Source organism: Peromyscus leucopus, chromosome 4 (genome assembly GCF_004664715.2).
Source record: "Peromyscus leucopus breed LL Stock chromosome 4, UCI_PerLeu_2.1, whole genome shotgun sequence".
NCBI classification, from domain to species: domain Eukaryota; kingdom Metazoa; phylum Chordata; class Mammalia; order Rodentia; family Cricetidae; genus Peromyscus; species Peromyscus leucopus.
In genome coordinates this window covers 32,914,228-32,930,352 of record NC_051066.1, presented here as the reverse complement: position 1 = coordinate 32,930,352, position 16,125 = coordinate 32,914,228, and the positions used below count along the sequence as shown (strand labels likewise).

Genomic DNA, 16,125 nt, shown 5'->3' with positions numbered 1-16,125 from the left:
TCTGTCTCTCTCTGTCTCTGTCTCTCTCTCTCTCTCTGTCTCTCTCTCTCTCTCTCATACTTGCAATTCAAAATGTAAGTTCTGAACTGCTACTGTCGACACTCCTGTGCTATGCCATCATGGATGCTAACCCTCTGAAAACATAAGCCCAAATTAAATACTTTATTTTATACTTTAGTTTCTTTCTTCTTTTTATATTACTTAAACTGTTTGGCCTAATGGCTCAGGCTTCTTGTTATCTAGTTCCTATATCTTAAACTAACCTATTTCTATAAATCTATATCTTGCCACGTGGCTTGTGGCTTACCAGCATCTTCACATGTTGCTTGTCATGATAGCAACTGGTAGTGTCTCTCCTGACTCAGACTTCCTGTTACCAGAATTCTCTTCTCTCCTTTTCCCACCTATACTTCCTGTCTGGCTACGGGCCAATCAACGTTTTATTTATTAACCAATCAGAGCAAAATTTTTAACATACAGTACATCCTACAGCACTTCCCCTTTTCTTTTTTTCAAAAAGGAAGGTTTTAACTTTCACATAGTAAAATTACAGATAACAAAACAATCATCAAGCAAGAATTACAGTTACAATATCTAGTCTATTTATAATAACTAGTCTATTTGTATTTGGCAAAATTAAAAAAATGTTCTATCTATCTTATATTTGTTAGTCTAAGGTTTCATATCTAACTTATCTTTTATCATAACTAAGGAAAATTATAACTATCTAGTCTTCAACTACATCAAAGACCTCAGAAGGATATATTATTACCTGCGAAATAGGAGAAGGACACAAGCAACTTTCGGGAGTCTTGAAAGAGTAGACAGAGACTTTGGTCATGGTGTCATATAACAGCAAAGGAAAAAAAAAACCAGTGAAGATCTGATATTTGTGTTATAGGCAGTTGTAAGATTCTGATATGGGTGCTGGAAACCAATACTAGATCTTCTGCATGGTCAGTAAACTCTCATAATTAATGATAAATTTCTCTTGTTCTGTAATTTAGCTTTCTAATTTTAATTTTTGATAAAATTAATTCTGTGATGATCCCAGGAGCAGGAAGCAGTACATATCAAAGGAAAAACATAGCCCTTATCTGATGACACACTTATTAACCTGATGACACATTGAACATTTTCAGGTGAACATACATTAAAATATTATTTATTTGAACAAAACTGTACTTTTCCTGCTTTACTTATCACCATTTTAAAAAACACTTAGTTTGGGACAGACTGTTCTTGAAGCTTCCTCCAAGGAATCAGGTCTTGAGAAATCAGCATTAGTAAGTAGAGGCTTCATGTTGCTGAAACAGCTCATCCATAAAGAGACTCCATGAAAGTAATTTATAAGCAAGCTCTTGTAGAGAATCAAATCACTGTCTTGTAGGAACTAAAAGTCATAAACTCTATGAAGGTGTGTGGTTCACGTAGGAAAGTGAAGAAATGATGGTGAGACTTTGAAAACTAAGCTCAGTGGTTCTCCAAAGTTTTAATGTGTATTTTAATTAGACTCTCTGTACTGAATACAGGAGTTTATATATTTATAATACAAATAACCCTGTAAATTGAAATATTTAAAGATTGGATGTTATAAAATATAATAAGTTTCATACTATTTTAATATGCAAAATGTAATTCAAGCATAAATTGTAAAATAGAATGTGCAGACAGACAGTGCAGTCTAACTGAACTTTCTTCATAGTAAGAAATTACAGAAATGTTCTTCATACAAATAGAGTCAGCTGTGCCATAATTATACCTCCAGAAAGCATCATGCATTAGAATAAATTCTGTGTTACCAGACAACAGGGCTTTTCACTACTGGAGTTAAAGAACTCTTTGGATAAAATGTTAAGTCATATATAAATGGTATTAAAATATCATAAGATTTAAACATAATTGATGATAAAATATCCTCCAGTTCATTTAACATCTATTACAAAGTATATTCATGTGTTGCTGCAATAAATATGTACTTAAAATGAGGATAAGCATTATCAAAATAGTTGTTTTATTAACATCTTAATAAATAGAATGATATCTTTTACTATAACCAGAGCTATGCTGTAAAATGCTAGGAACACAATAGTGTCCAATTATTTGGTATGGTGTTTCTTTCCCAATAACCACTAATCTGGTGATCTGGAAAGCATATTGACATATATTAACTTTTAGCTCTTTTGATTTTAGCTCTTAGAAAACTTCTTTAAGTAGAAATAGTTAGGTTTACTTTTATGTTGTGCTTTCAATAAAATGCATAAGTTTTGAACCTAAGAGACATGACATGTACAGATCCAACTACTTTTCTAGGAATTCCTTGAGACTAAAAGAAGTGATATTGGAGTGAGTTTTTCCAAAACAGTTTGTGAAAGAAAAGAAAATCAAGAAAAGGAGAAGTAAAGCAATTCTTTATTTTTTTTCCAAATATATTAGACTCGATAATTTTGTTAGCATCAACAAAACTTTACCATATATCATCCAAACCAGGACATAATGGGAATTAAAGAGAGGGCTACTAATAATTCCACAAGTACAACAAGTATAAACTGCAAGTTTCCTGGGCAGACTGGATCCTATGCTCAACATTGAAATCGGGAGTAAACTGCAAGTACATGCAGAAATCATACTGTTCCCACACGTGTGCGGAAAAGGTCAAAGTGTCGTATTCTCTTGAATTGATTGATTATGGCCACACTGGCTCTTGTCATCCAGGTCCCAAGTCTACTGTTAACCAACTCCCTACGTATCTCCTCTGTGTGCTCATCAACCCCCAGCCATTTCTGTGTTCTACCCTGTGTTCATTCTTATACTTGAAATGTTGACTACTGCATTCTCTCTCTCTCTCTCTCTCTCTCTCTCTCTCTCTCTCTCTCTCTCTCTCTCTTTTTCTCCTGTCTCCTCCACATTCTCCTGCTCATGTGGCATACATATCTAAATCCCCAGGAACGAAACCTAAAAAAAAAAAAAAAAAGAAAGAAAGAAAAAATACAATGCCTAGGACAAAGAAGGCATGCAACAATTTTTGTTAAATGAATAAATCCAGAGAGTTTGTTTTTGGTTCTTCATAATACCAAAAACAAATTAAAATGACTCTCCAAAGACTATTATGGCTCTGTATAGTTTTAAGGTGTTGGACTAAATGATCTATGCAGCTTCCTCCACTGCTAAATATTCCATACCCACTGGTCCCCTTTTTCCTTCTGCTAATATCATCTTCATCTGGCAAATAAGAACATTTAGTGATCAAGGGGAAGGGCAACTGCTCTATTCACAGTGGATGGATGCTAGAGTTGATCATTTTTCCAGTAATCATTCCCTGGTATGTGTTTGCACCTACAGAATTTGGTTGATACAGAGGTAGCCATAAGATATAGTGGATGATATACTGTTTATGCAATAATTTGCCTCTAATAAAATTATCGCAGGATCACTAAACTGTAAGGAATGCTGTGTGCTCAAACCATCCATCAGTGATTTACATATTAATGAGAAGTGAGTAAATTCTGGGCCAATTTGGATTGAAAACCCCAAAGAAATTTCCCAAAGAAATTATATAGCAAAACCTATGCTATTATGCCAAGAAGTACTTCTGCATTTTCACACACACAAAAAAAATCCTCACCCTAAACCCTGTGTTAGAAGTGTACTACTGATCAAGTTTGATTCCAGCAAGATGTTGGGAGTTGAAAAATCGTACTACTAAACTTATTGTGGAGGCCAGAGATCCAAGGCATCAATAAAGAATTGTTCAACACCAAAACAAAACTGAAAAATCCTGAGTGTACAAACATTATCAATTCATTTGATTTTAATTTCCTCAGGTCTCGGCGAAATTATGACTGACAGACCTGGGATATGCTTCCCAGATAAGGAAAAAGTCTGTCCTTTCACAACAAATGGCATACACAAGAGAACAGCAAAAAAAGTCTCTGTTAGACATACACGATTTTAGCATGAGTATTTCTTCTGCTTCATTGTGCTGTCATATCTCCTGAAAGATCTACGAGGTTTTTGATGGATGACAAAAGTCCCAGAAAAAGAAGAAAACATTTGCAATTAACTCATTTTGAAGCAGGGACCGTTACCCTGTAAAGTTCACACAAACTCTGACATCTTCAAATATAACCTGGCTACTGACTATTCCAATGATTCAGCATTTGTCTAGAGCTCATATTTTTATTAGACTGTGTACAAATCCAACTTAAAGGTATTAGTTAGTCTAAGAAAAGACTAACCGATGAATTAATAAACTTTTATTTACCCAACCCCAGTTCCAGTGACTTCTAAAAATCATAAGAAAAGTTCAATGGTGTGTACCAGGTACTGGTACTCTAAATTTACAAATTAAATGCACAATAATGATGTCTCTGTGGTGCCATGAACCCCATAAACTTCTGAGAAATCTTTTATGATTAAGTACAGTTGATAGATTCCATCACCTTAACAGCAGAAAACATTAAATCAGATTTTTAAATAACAAATAATTTAAGGCTAAAGTATTTGGTATTCATAATCAATGCCAGCAGCCTTCCTAGTCTAATAAAGTAAACATGCACAAGAAATACAAATTTGAACAAAACATCACAATTTTTATTAGATATATATGTTTGTATGGGTATGTCATGTGTGTGTGTGCATGTATGTTTATATGTATGTATGTATATATGTGTATAATTTTAGTGCCCTGAAAGCTATCCACTCATGTTTGGCTTAATACATATATTAGAAACTTTGGGGAGAATATCTCCACTTCAAATATATATTTATATATATTTTTCCAGAATATTCAATATAAATATGCCATATATAAATCATGCCATAAAACTAAATGCAAAATTTGCACATTATTGCATGCTTGATGTGATAATACATGCCCACTAATAACTTCCTTAAGATGGCCTCCCTTCATAATGCATGTTCTGCACGGTAACAACACTGGATTGAAGAGTTCTCAAACACACTTTCTGGGCTGGGATAGACCTCTCTGATTTCCTAGGGAGGATTATCTTGTAAGCCAAATATTGGACTAATACTAAATCAAAACCTTAAAGAATGCCTAAGGAGGTGTTGGCTATGTGAAGCGGTCGGAGTTCATTTTCCTTAGTTTGGCTGGAAGATTTCCTTCCATCCTGGCAGGTCCTCCAGCCATTTTTTGAAGCTTTGGTGGCAAATCTGCCACAGACTGGCTCATGGGATCAGACAACATCTTGGTGGTTTTAGATACCAGTTTTTCTTCAGAATTGCCAGGAACTGAGCTTATTCGTTGGAGTTTCATGGGCAAATCACCCAAACTATAGGCTTTCTCTGAAGTTGTAGAACTCATCCTCAGGAGTTTTTTGGGAAAGTCTTCTCTCCCAGTAATTTTCTGCAGCTTTGATGGGAGTTTTGTGCTAATGTCATCTAGTCCGTCTAAGCACTCCACAGAATTATGTCTTTCTTTGCTGTTGTTTATGGCTGGTGCTATTAAAGGGGAGGACATGAGAAGCATTTCCTCCTGCTCTTTCACACTGTACGGAGGGGTGGGGACTTCAAATGTTGCATGAAACTGGGAGTAATCAACTTTAAAGAACCCTTCTTCTAAAGAAATTACAGGAAAAAAACGATGACCCCAAAGAACTTCATCCTCAGTGTATGATGTCCGAGCTTGGCAAGTCATCCCTGCAAGCAGAAAGAAACCCTTTGATGAATTATGCACAGTAAAGCAAAAGAAAAAGCAGGAATCCACTCTGTTCACATATTCATATAAGGAGACCACATAGTATAAGACTTCAGAAGTTTTCTTTTGTGTTAAAGCTGTACTGCATATTCCTTCCTTCCACAGAAACACAAAAGGTGCCAGAAATCCTCAGACTCACATGATTCATGGTTCATTATCCACAAACCAAGACTAAAACCTACCTAGAATAACTTTAGAACACTTATCTATAGGAGGAACTGAAGGGGAAATAGTATGATCATATCATTATTTAAGAAGCAATGTGATATGTCGACTATATCTGGCTTTGAATGCGAACTGTACCAGAGTGTAAAGGTAAAGAAATTAGAAACTCTAAATCATTTCCTGTAATGTAAAGTGGGGACAAACCAAGAATTTCATGCTGTGAGCAAGAAATCAAACTCAAATATAGAAATATAACAAATCATGTAGCTAGTATATGTAGTTGGCTCTAAATAAATAAGAGTTATGTTTTTCCTCTTCAGTTAGTGACAATAAGCAAGGGGAGGTGGGAACACCAAAGATCTCTCCCCAAAGTACTTGTTAATTAACAAAACTAAACATTTCAATCTGGATAATGGCGAGTCATTGTGGTAGTCCTACCTTTTTAGATCTATAAGGTCAAACATTGGTTAAAATTTTAGAAATTTTGGTGGAAAAATAGCTACTTGGGGTCTTGTAATGTATCATTTTCCATTTCTGCTTTAAAAATTCTAGAAGTCATGCTGGTTATCAGATGTAAAATTGTGACACTTATATATTATGTTGCTTGAATATAATGTACCTCATGATACTTTGATGTAACCAATGTTGTTTTCTTCAATATAATTTATTTAGATTAAGTTATTATCTAGCCAAACAACCTCTGAATATTCACCTTTTGAAAATGAAGCGAAAATTTAAAATCACACATCAAATCTCAGCTTTATACAAATCACAATATGATTTTCTGTGAGAAGTAAAATGATTGCTTTCCTGCATGTGCACTATCAAACTTCTCCAACTGGCTACTAAAATGTAAAGTCATAAAACTAATAATTCTCCCTTAACAATTGTTATCTGATGAATAAGGTCCACCTTCCTTCTTTCAATTATTCACATCACACAGGTGATCTCTGTTGTTTTAAAACATAGCAGAGGACCAGTAAAAAGTACCGTGTGCTTCTGCTGCCTGAAAAGCAATCACACAAGTACTTACAGGGGATTAGGATTAAAGTCTGTCATAGGAAAAGCCACGTTAAAGAAAAGATAGATCCTTCATTGAATCCCTCCAACATCTTGCCAAATGAGCATTATCAGTAACATATCACGAGGTACTTCAGAGTCATCATGACATGCCATCTTTCAGAAGGAATTAAAATTTTCTAATGCAGAAAATAATCATCCATGTCTTGGTAGGCACTGTGCTAGGTGCCCTGGCTCTTCTTCCTTATCCTCTGTACATCCCTGTTAAGGGGATGTGCTCTGTCAAACAGAAAGATAAGTAACCCAGGGCTCAGAGACATTAATTTTTTGAACTTACTGGGAAACCGGTTTAATAAGCTGCAGAGAAAAATGTCAGCATAGTTTTAATACCTCTTGTCTTATCCTCTCATTTTCTACCCCCTCACTCGCTCTCCCTCTCTTCTCTACTTTTAATGTTTTAGTTAAGAGTCTAAACCCATTCATTACTTCAATGCTGAAATGATAATACAGCTAATACAGCGTGGCAGTGACAAAATCACTATTTGTAATAAATATTATGCCAGAATATATTTTCATATGTGAAGGTAATTAAATCAGTTCAAATCATTATTTCTGGGTTTTATGTGTACACACTAGCAGAAACTCATTTTTGTATTGTAAACATATTTATAATCCACTACTAAATAATTTTTAAGAAAATGTTGGATTGTTATTTCATCATAAAAGAAAAAAAGGACTCTACTGACATATTCACTCACTTTTATTTGAGAAATTTGAAGATAAGCTACCCAGAAGAAATAAATATTCTATATAGTACATAATGCAGCAAATAAAATTAGCATGCCCTTTAACTGTCTCCTCAAAGAAACCATTTTGTATGGAGTTACAAATATCTCTCTGTATGATTTCAATGGAACAAAACTATCATGAATGTAGTTTTCATTTAAGTGATATTTCTCCTAAAACAACATTTTAATTTAAAACAACCCAATTTTCTTACTCCATTTTTACCACAATCATGGTTCAGTTCAACTGTATGTCAAGGCACATTCTCAGGCTGTCAGAGTTCTGAACTTGTGACATCTTTTAGGTTTGTCCCAAGATTTCTGTAAATACTCCTTTTCATTAAGAAGTCTCAAAGTAATTGCAGGCATGAGCTTCATGTGATTATTTCCAACAGTCAGAGTAAACACTGAAACAACATCTGATGATACCTTTTTTTGTTTGCTTGCTTATTTACCTTTTGTTGAGGGCATGTTAGTGAAATAGTTACCACTGCTGTCCAGTGTTCTGATTGACCCCCTACTCTCACTCTCTACTCCACCTCCACAGCAATTCTTACACTAGGTCATGTGGTTATGCTGTTTTTAAACCTATCCTGCCCACTGTTTGTGACTTATGCAGGCCCTCTCTCTTCCAGTAGAAACAATGGACAATTACAGAGTTAATGGTCATCTGACAGTTTAATTAAAGATTTGTAATAACATCAAGCGATTGCCATTTTCACCTCAAAAGCTCCCAGACCTGTTTTTCTAGTGAATAGCGAATTAGGTTGAATACATGACCTTGGTCTAGGGTAAATAAAGGATTAGCTATAGGAAATACCAACGAGGTTATCTGCATTGCATTTGACATTCTAAATTTGTAATGCTGCTAGAATAAAACACATTAAACAATAACATATACCCTTTTTAATCTGTGAGTCAATGCATGAAGCAAATCTTTTTTTTTTTTTTTTCACAAAATGTTTTTTCATCCAAAGATGCAGAAGTCCCAGCTATTTCCAGCAGCAGCATCTGCTGCTTCGCCAGTTTCCACAGGGATGAGTGCGTGTTGATTTTCACCACATTTGTTCCAGTCTGGAATCTGGTTAAAACATGCAAACAGTCATCTCGCCAGCTGAGAGGTGCAATCACATAGTGCCCTTTGAATGATGGTGTTCACCTGCAATTACTTTAATTCAGCCGGTATCTTCGGTCAGGAATGTAAGCATGGTTTATTTTTAAATAGTTTTAAAATAGTTTTAATTAGAAAAAGTAGTGAAAAGATAGAACATTCTAGAAGGAAGGATGCTATAATGCATGCATATTCTTTGAAAACATAATTATATCTACTTTAAAGCTTCTCAATTAGAGTTTGCATTTTATTTTTTGGTACACTAGTTTGGGATAGATTTTGAAAAAGAAGTATTTCCTCAATCACAGCTTGGCTCATTGTCTAAGGCAAGGAATAGGAGTCATAGATATTTTTCCGTTATACAATATATTAAACTTCTTTATCATTATCCATATTTCAATTTCAAATTAGTAAGATCCCAAGGTGAGACTACATTTAAAACTATTATGTGTGTGGACTTGGATGTTCTATGTGTTCTTACAGCCAGTGAAAGAATGGAAGGAACAGAAAAAGAAAAGCTAATGTGCTGGACAATTTTCCTCATATGAAGTTATGATAGATATATTCGTTCACTTACTGAAAGCCTTTTTAATGAAAACCAAGTGTTCACACTGACTCTGTCAGTTCATGAGAAGCAAAGTGGTGAGAAAAATCTAGAAGCTGGAAATATGGGTAATTTCACTAAAAAATAGTTTTAAAGACAAAAATGACAAAACAAAGTTAATCAAATGTCAAAAAATGAAAAACAAACAAACTAAAAACAGGGAGTTTGTTTTGTGGGCTAACAGCTCCTGGCACAGGGCCTGCCCTACAGTGAAGTTGATAAACACAGTGACACTCCATTGGAGGAGACTTAGTTCCCCTTTGCCAGCAAGTATTAATTTCCAATAGTTTCTTGGGGAGTGGTGGGACCCCATGGTGTCCGTATTTTGATGTGTGTTTCTTTGGTGAACTTCTGAGAGATGGAGGCAGGAGGTTATGGGGGGAGAATGAAAGAACATGAAGTTAGTGGATAGGAAGGTGTGGAGATGTGGGAGGAGTTGGGAGAGGGGAAAATGCAAAAGTTATTCAAATAAGAAAATTTAAATTAAAATATTTAAATATTTTAATTTTTCATAAGTTGACAAAAAAGTAATTGCTAATATCTAATAGTTTTAAACACTAATTTTCTATATTACCAATCTATCAAACTTTCACTTCTATCAGACAGCATCACAAATTTTCAGGTACACATCAGATAAAAATGATCATTATGTAGCTAGGAGAAGCAGTCACTAAGTCACTGAACACCACACACATTTTCAATTGCTACACAAAGCCACGAGAAGGTTTTGTTGTCTGTAGTTCATAAAGTTGAGATCAACATAGACGGCTTTAGGAAAATTTGTTAGCTAGTTAGTTGTACAAAGGGACACCTCCCCCTCTTCAGTTCCTTAAACATGTTGCCCTTTGTTTCTGACTCCAATACTCATCATACTTTGAGATTCTGTTACAACTCTTCCAAATTCTAGAAGTAAAACTAAGTCATAGGACGATCGTGTAACCATGGTGGAGCTGAGACTGAGCTGAAGAAACGGGACCTAGAAAGCCATGTTTGTAATCCCTGTGTTATAGTGTCTGTCTGTCAAGTTGCACTGTGTAGACAAAAGAAGGAATAAAAAAGATTAATAGAGCATTAGAAATGCAGCCAAAGAAAATTCAACTCCAAGGGATAATTAGTGTGGATGGAGAACTATTCTGTAAGTTAGTGGTCAGGGAGATCTGACCAGGACAAAAATGAAACATAAGGAAAATGTTAATTTCTGTGGAGGTGAACACAAAAGGGACCCTGTAGAGATCCAGGAAGCAATGACTCTCACATCAAACCCTGTGGTTACATCCCAGTACTCCTACATAGGATGTATAACTTTTGGAAGGTACCTACCCTTTCTTTGTTGATTCTCAGTTTCTCTAATCTTAAAAAACTAAAATATTATTGGTTCTTATAGCTTGGAGACATCAAGATGATATCATGAGATATTGTTTCTAAATTTAAAAACATTGGCATAGGCATTAAAAATTATTTACTGTAGCCCTTAATTATATGACATGGAAAATATATGATGAACCAAAAATATCATTACATTTTTAACATTTAATAATTATATTGAATCATCATTTAGCCACAGTAAAAGTTCTTAGCTTATGTTTCTCTGGCTAGTCTTTAAAATGATCATTACTTTTTGGTAAGATAAAAGTGGTAGTATTAATTGTACACAGCATAATTAACAGTAGGCCAGTAATTGTGCTATGTAGCTTAACATTTTTCTACACCATCACTTTGGAACTTTGACATAAGTTTTACTAAGTCCATATTTGAGTACTGGATTTTGGAAAATACCAGAAGCAGAAAATCATTGCAGAACTAAGTCTAGAGGCCAAACTGGGTTGTAAACCATGTATCAATGATGTATTGTCTCATACAATCTTTGGTTAAAGAGCTGGAATCTGATCAAAATTAACTCTATCATATACCCATAGTATAGGTAAATCATTTCACTGTTCTACCTTCTGTGTCAAAATACACCCCCCCCCAAAAAAAACAAGAAAACAAAACAAAACAAAAACCCAAAAAACAGAAAATAAAAACAATAACAACAAAACACTTTTAGATATGGCTGCAATGCTATGAACATTGACCTTGTAGGATAAATACAGCTGATAATCCAGTATCTAAAGAAGCAGGCTACATTAGCCCTAGAGGCCAATGGATGAATCACGAGTTTTGATACCAGACCCATGTAAAATCAAACAGTGGATCTCAGCTCAATCATTAATTAATGTATAATTTGGAAGAAGAAAAAGCTAATAGATTTTTGGAATCTTCAGTTTTATTATTTGTTCACTTGAAGCTTCCCTCCAAAGGATGCTGTAAGGATTAAGTAAATTAAGAAATGTATGTAAATTGTTTACATAAAACACGGTGGTCATTTTATTCAAGAAGGGTCTCCAACTGAAGGCTACATAAATACAAGTTCATTTTCATACTCATACAGATACACAAAGCTGGTAATTTTAGCTAGAAACATTGTTTTTCTTTCTCAAGTCCTTATTGTCTATCTTTTCTTTAAATTGGCAGTTATTATTATAACTGTATCAGCTAGAAGTTGATACAGGGCATGTTGTATATCACACATGACTTCGCAGTCTGCCATGCATATTTCTTTTAAGATTATTGAATAAAGTCTATTGCTGCTTCTTCCCTAAAGTCCTTCCAGAAATTCTCTCATCCCTCTTCAATAATAACTTGGGGTCATTCAGCATTCTCTTCTCGTTCTCTGTTCTACTGCTCTGAGCTGAACCCAAATTTAAACAATAAACTTTCCAAAGAAGCTCAAGATTTTAAACTATTCTTTACAAAACAAAAAGACACTGTGTACTCCAATGCTCAATAACACCAGGGTTATTGGTGTTGGGTTCTCCTTGGATACATGCTGCAAAGTCATTAAGTATACATAAATTGTTTCCATAAAATGCTTCAAATAGATGGAATCTCTTCAAAGCCAAATGTAGTCTGCCAAAGCACAGGCAGAGAGGAGTTGCAGGCATGCATTCAGCTCTATACTATGCTCTATTCTGTACAATCATGAAGTATCCTATGTGTTCTCAGATGTCAGTTTGCTAGTTTTATACAAGTGAGGCCAGAAATTTGCTTTGTTTTATTTAAAGCAGAAAAGGCTAATTATGTTTGTAAGGGAATAAATCTTTATAAATGATTTGACAACAGATTTTTAAAATACACTTTAGATTTCTAAAATCTCAAAATAAAAAGGAAAAGAGATTTTTAACAATGACCAATAAAGCGATGGTTGAGTTTGCACAACAGAATTTAAGTGGATGCTTGGGTTTATTGAAAAGCACGCAATATGTAAGAAGTCTATGCTGAACACTCTGGAGGACAGGGTAATGCTAATATCAAAGAACAGAAATGTAGGCTATAAATCAGAGATTGTTCCTGTAAGACCAATGACATGTTATTTAAACCATGTAAACCTTAGCTGCTATAAAATATGGATAGTATTAAGGCTAATAATATCTAATCCTCAAGCTTTTTGCAATATAAATATGTATATATGAATGTATGTATGTATATATAACCAACTTATGAGTCTACCATCATAGCCATTAAGTAATAAAGGGTGAGTAATTGGAAGAAATTATTCATCATACTGCTATTGCAGTTCCCTCTAACCTAAAGGTCAGTGTAGACATTATTAACATATTTTCTAGTAATTACCTCATTTTTCAGCATCAACTCAAAGCAACTGAAATAGCTTGTATTATTGCTATTCTTTGGTGATCTGAGTTGTTCTATGGAGCCTACCTCACCCTGGGGTCTGATAAGCACATATTATCACACTTATAAGCAGCAAATCAAGCCCTACTATGTACCTGCCTCCTCGTGAAGAAATGTAACTTAACTGTAGCAGAACTCCTTCTCCTTGCTAGAGCTAATTTCCAGGAGACACTGACAGGGCACCACCTCTAGCCCCTAGTCTTCCTTTGTAGGGAAGCATTGCAAGACGACAATTTTTTAAATAGTTCCTAATAATTTATTTTAGATACTATGCGAAATTGGAACAAAGAAATGATAATTTTTTTGACTTTCATTATTGTTTTTTTTCCCTTTTATTTTATTTTACAATACATTCAGTTCTACATATCAGCCACGGATATCCTTGTTCTCCCCCCCCCCGTGCTGCCCCCTCCCCTTCCCCCCAGCCCAGCCCCATTCCCACCTCCTTCAAGGCCAAGCCTCCCCTGAGGAATGAGATCAACCTGGTAGACTCAGTCCAGGCAGGTCGAGTCCCCTCCTCCCAGACTGAGCCAAGCATCTCTGCATAAGCTCCAGGTTCCTCTGAATAGGTGAGACAGTTGATTGGCTTGATCTGTTTGGGAGGCATCTAGGCAGTGGTACCGGGTCCTGTGCTCATTGCAAGATGACAAATTTACTTTCATCGGATTATCATTCCCTAAATTTCACCTGGGAAATGCTCTCTTCTCAGCCTGCCTATTTTGGGATTTCTCCTTGTAGTATCTATTAAAACATGCTTGCTTGCGTGGTCAATTATAGAATCAAAACAAATCAAGGGTTGCCATTGTTCTTTCCCTAATAAGACAAGATTTAGTTTCCAAAGTATTTCCATTATGCAGCAACAGCGTAATCGAGTTACTGCAAGAGAATGGCCTGTAGAAGACTGACAGAAGTAAAGATCATTTTAAAAAGGGGGGAAAAAAACTAAAACATGTAACACAAAAAGAAAAAAAAAACAAACACAAAAGGTTGTTTTTTTGGGTGACATTAACAAGTAATTATTTGGGAAAATATATTCCTAATTAAAAAATTAGGTGAAGGACTTCTAAAATATGTCCTGGAACAAAAATGTAGGTCAAATTTTCCAAACATTATATACAAATTAATATAATCTTCAAAGCTATCCACCAAAACCGTGTCATGCCTAACAACACAAAGCTCATGCAGACTAAGAAACAAAATATTTCTAATATATCTTTCAGATATTCTGAAATATCTTTATAAGATAAAAACCTTAACAAAAATATTACTAACAGTAATAAGAAAAACTACATACCATATCGGAAGCAGACATATGATTATGTAACTCCTCAGTGCCTGTGAAGAACTATTCCTTTCCTTATGTGAATTATGAATACAATCGAATACACACAAAAACACAGACATTGAGTCACCAATTTTCAGCAGGTAGGAACTATTGTTTTCTGTTTATATCTGCTCTTTCAAAAGGCTTGAAGGTCTTCATTCATCCCTCTGTCAACAATTCTTCATATCCAAAGTTTAAATCAAGTGCATTTAACTCCACCACATCATTGCCAGTTTTTATATTCTAGCTTTGTAGCCTTTAAATAAGTGAAATTGCCTCATTTGTACATTCCTGCAACTGTGTCAGCGTTCTTCACTCATAGAGAACCATAAATGCCCTGAGAGCATAAATAATAACCTTCTTTCATTTATTGAGCATCTACTTTCTGCAAAGCATTCTTCTGGTACTCACAAGTGCTGCAAAAATGAAGTGTAAAATCAATCTTCTCGACTTCCATTTGTTCACTTTAAACTTGCTCTCTCTCTCTCTCTCTCTCTCTCTCTCTCTCTCTTTCTCTCTCTCTCTCTCACACCACACACACACACACACACTAGAAATAAATAAACTTACAATCAAAATGTAAGAAAGAAAAGAAAGAGAGATAGAAAGAGACAGAGGGAGGGAAGGAGAGAGGCAGGGAGAGAGGGAGAAGGGAGGGAGGGAAAGAGAGAGGAAAGGAGGGAGAGAAGGAGGAAGAAGGGAGAGGGAGAAAAGAAGTTAGAAGTGTTAGTGGTGAGGTTAACTCTTTCAGTGATTTCTATCTACTTATCAATAGCCGATTTTAATACTACCAAAAGTCACTAACAAAACTGCAGAAGACAATTATTAATAGAGTAAACATCTGTGATATTTCAGCCTAGATTGATTTCTGCACATTGAAAATTATACAATTTGTTGTTCATATGAACTCAAAACTTGACCCACAAATGTCTATACATAAACTTTTTTACACTGGTTAGTGAAGCAAGCAAACAAAATATAATAATAGGTTATATGCAATCATTATACACTTGATAAGTAATACATGTCACATTAGACGGCATCATATTTTCCTTAAATGAATATGAAATCATATACAAGTAGATATAGATGTAAAGATGGCTATTAGAAAGAGTTAATTTTCCTAGAGTTAGTTTGTAAGCCACATTATAATTAAACCAAGATGGTATTTTGTACACACTTTGACATTTGTCTTATTCAGACCTGGTGAAATCCCTGTTCCTCATATCACTAAATTGGTCACCTCGCACAGTACAGCACATCTATTTCTACCTGACAGTTTAAAACTTGTTTTCTCCTAGCTCATGACTCTTCCTTTTTATAGAGACTGCCACATCTTTTACAGTCACCCACTGTAGCTACTCTTTAACATCTCCTTTGGCAGAAATTCAACTCCACTTTGTTTGCTTGCAGGCTCAGAACAGAGCTGAATAAACATTTGCAATTCAGCAGTTGTTCTGGTTCTACGCTTTGCAGTAAAAGGTCAGGGGATTTTTATTCTAATTTTGCTGTTATGCTATTTTTAGAGGCCAAGTGAAACATAAATTCCCTATAATTTTAAGAGAACAGTTTCCGGGAGAAATTTTTTTTTCTCTAAGTGTGAAAATGGCACATCACAGTAATACTCACAAATATATGTTCTTTTAACACATGTATTTTAAAGTA

The 16,125-nt window shown here is 34.9% G+C and overlaps 1 protein-coding gene across 2 annotated transcripts in view; it reads right to left on the bottom strand.

The window, feature by feature from the left end:
• Nucleotides 1-2,394: 2,394 nt before the first annotated feature.
• Nucleotides 2,395-16,125, bottom strand: part of Kcnj3 (potassium inwardly rectifying channel subfamily J member 3) — a 151,476-nt gene continuing 137,745 nt past the window's right edge. Inside the window, exon 3 of one of the 2 annotated variants that reach the window (XM_028874646.2) lies at nt 2,395-5,661. In XM_028874646.2, coding sequence (XP_028730479.1) covers nt 5,075-5,661 — 587 coding nt within the window. In that variant the 3' untranslated portion in view covers nt 2,395-5,074. The remainder of the gene's footprint in view (nt 5,662-16,125) is intronic. The other variant, XM_028874718.2, reaches the window with a different exon arrangement.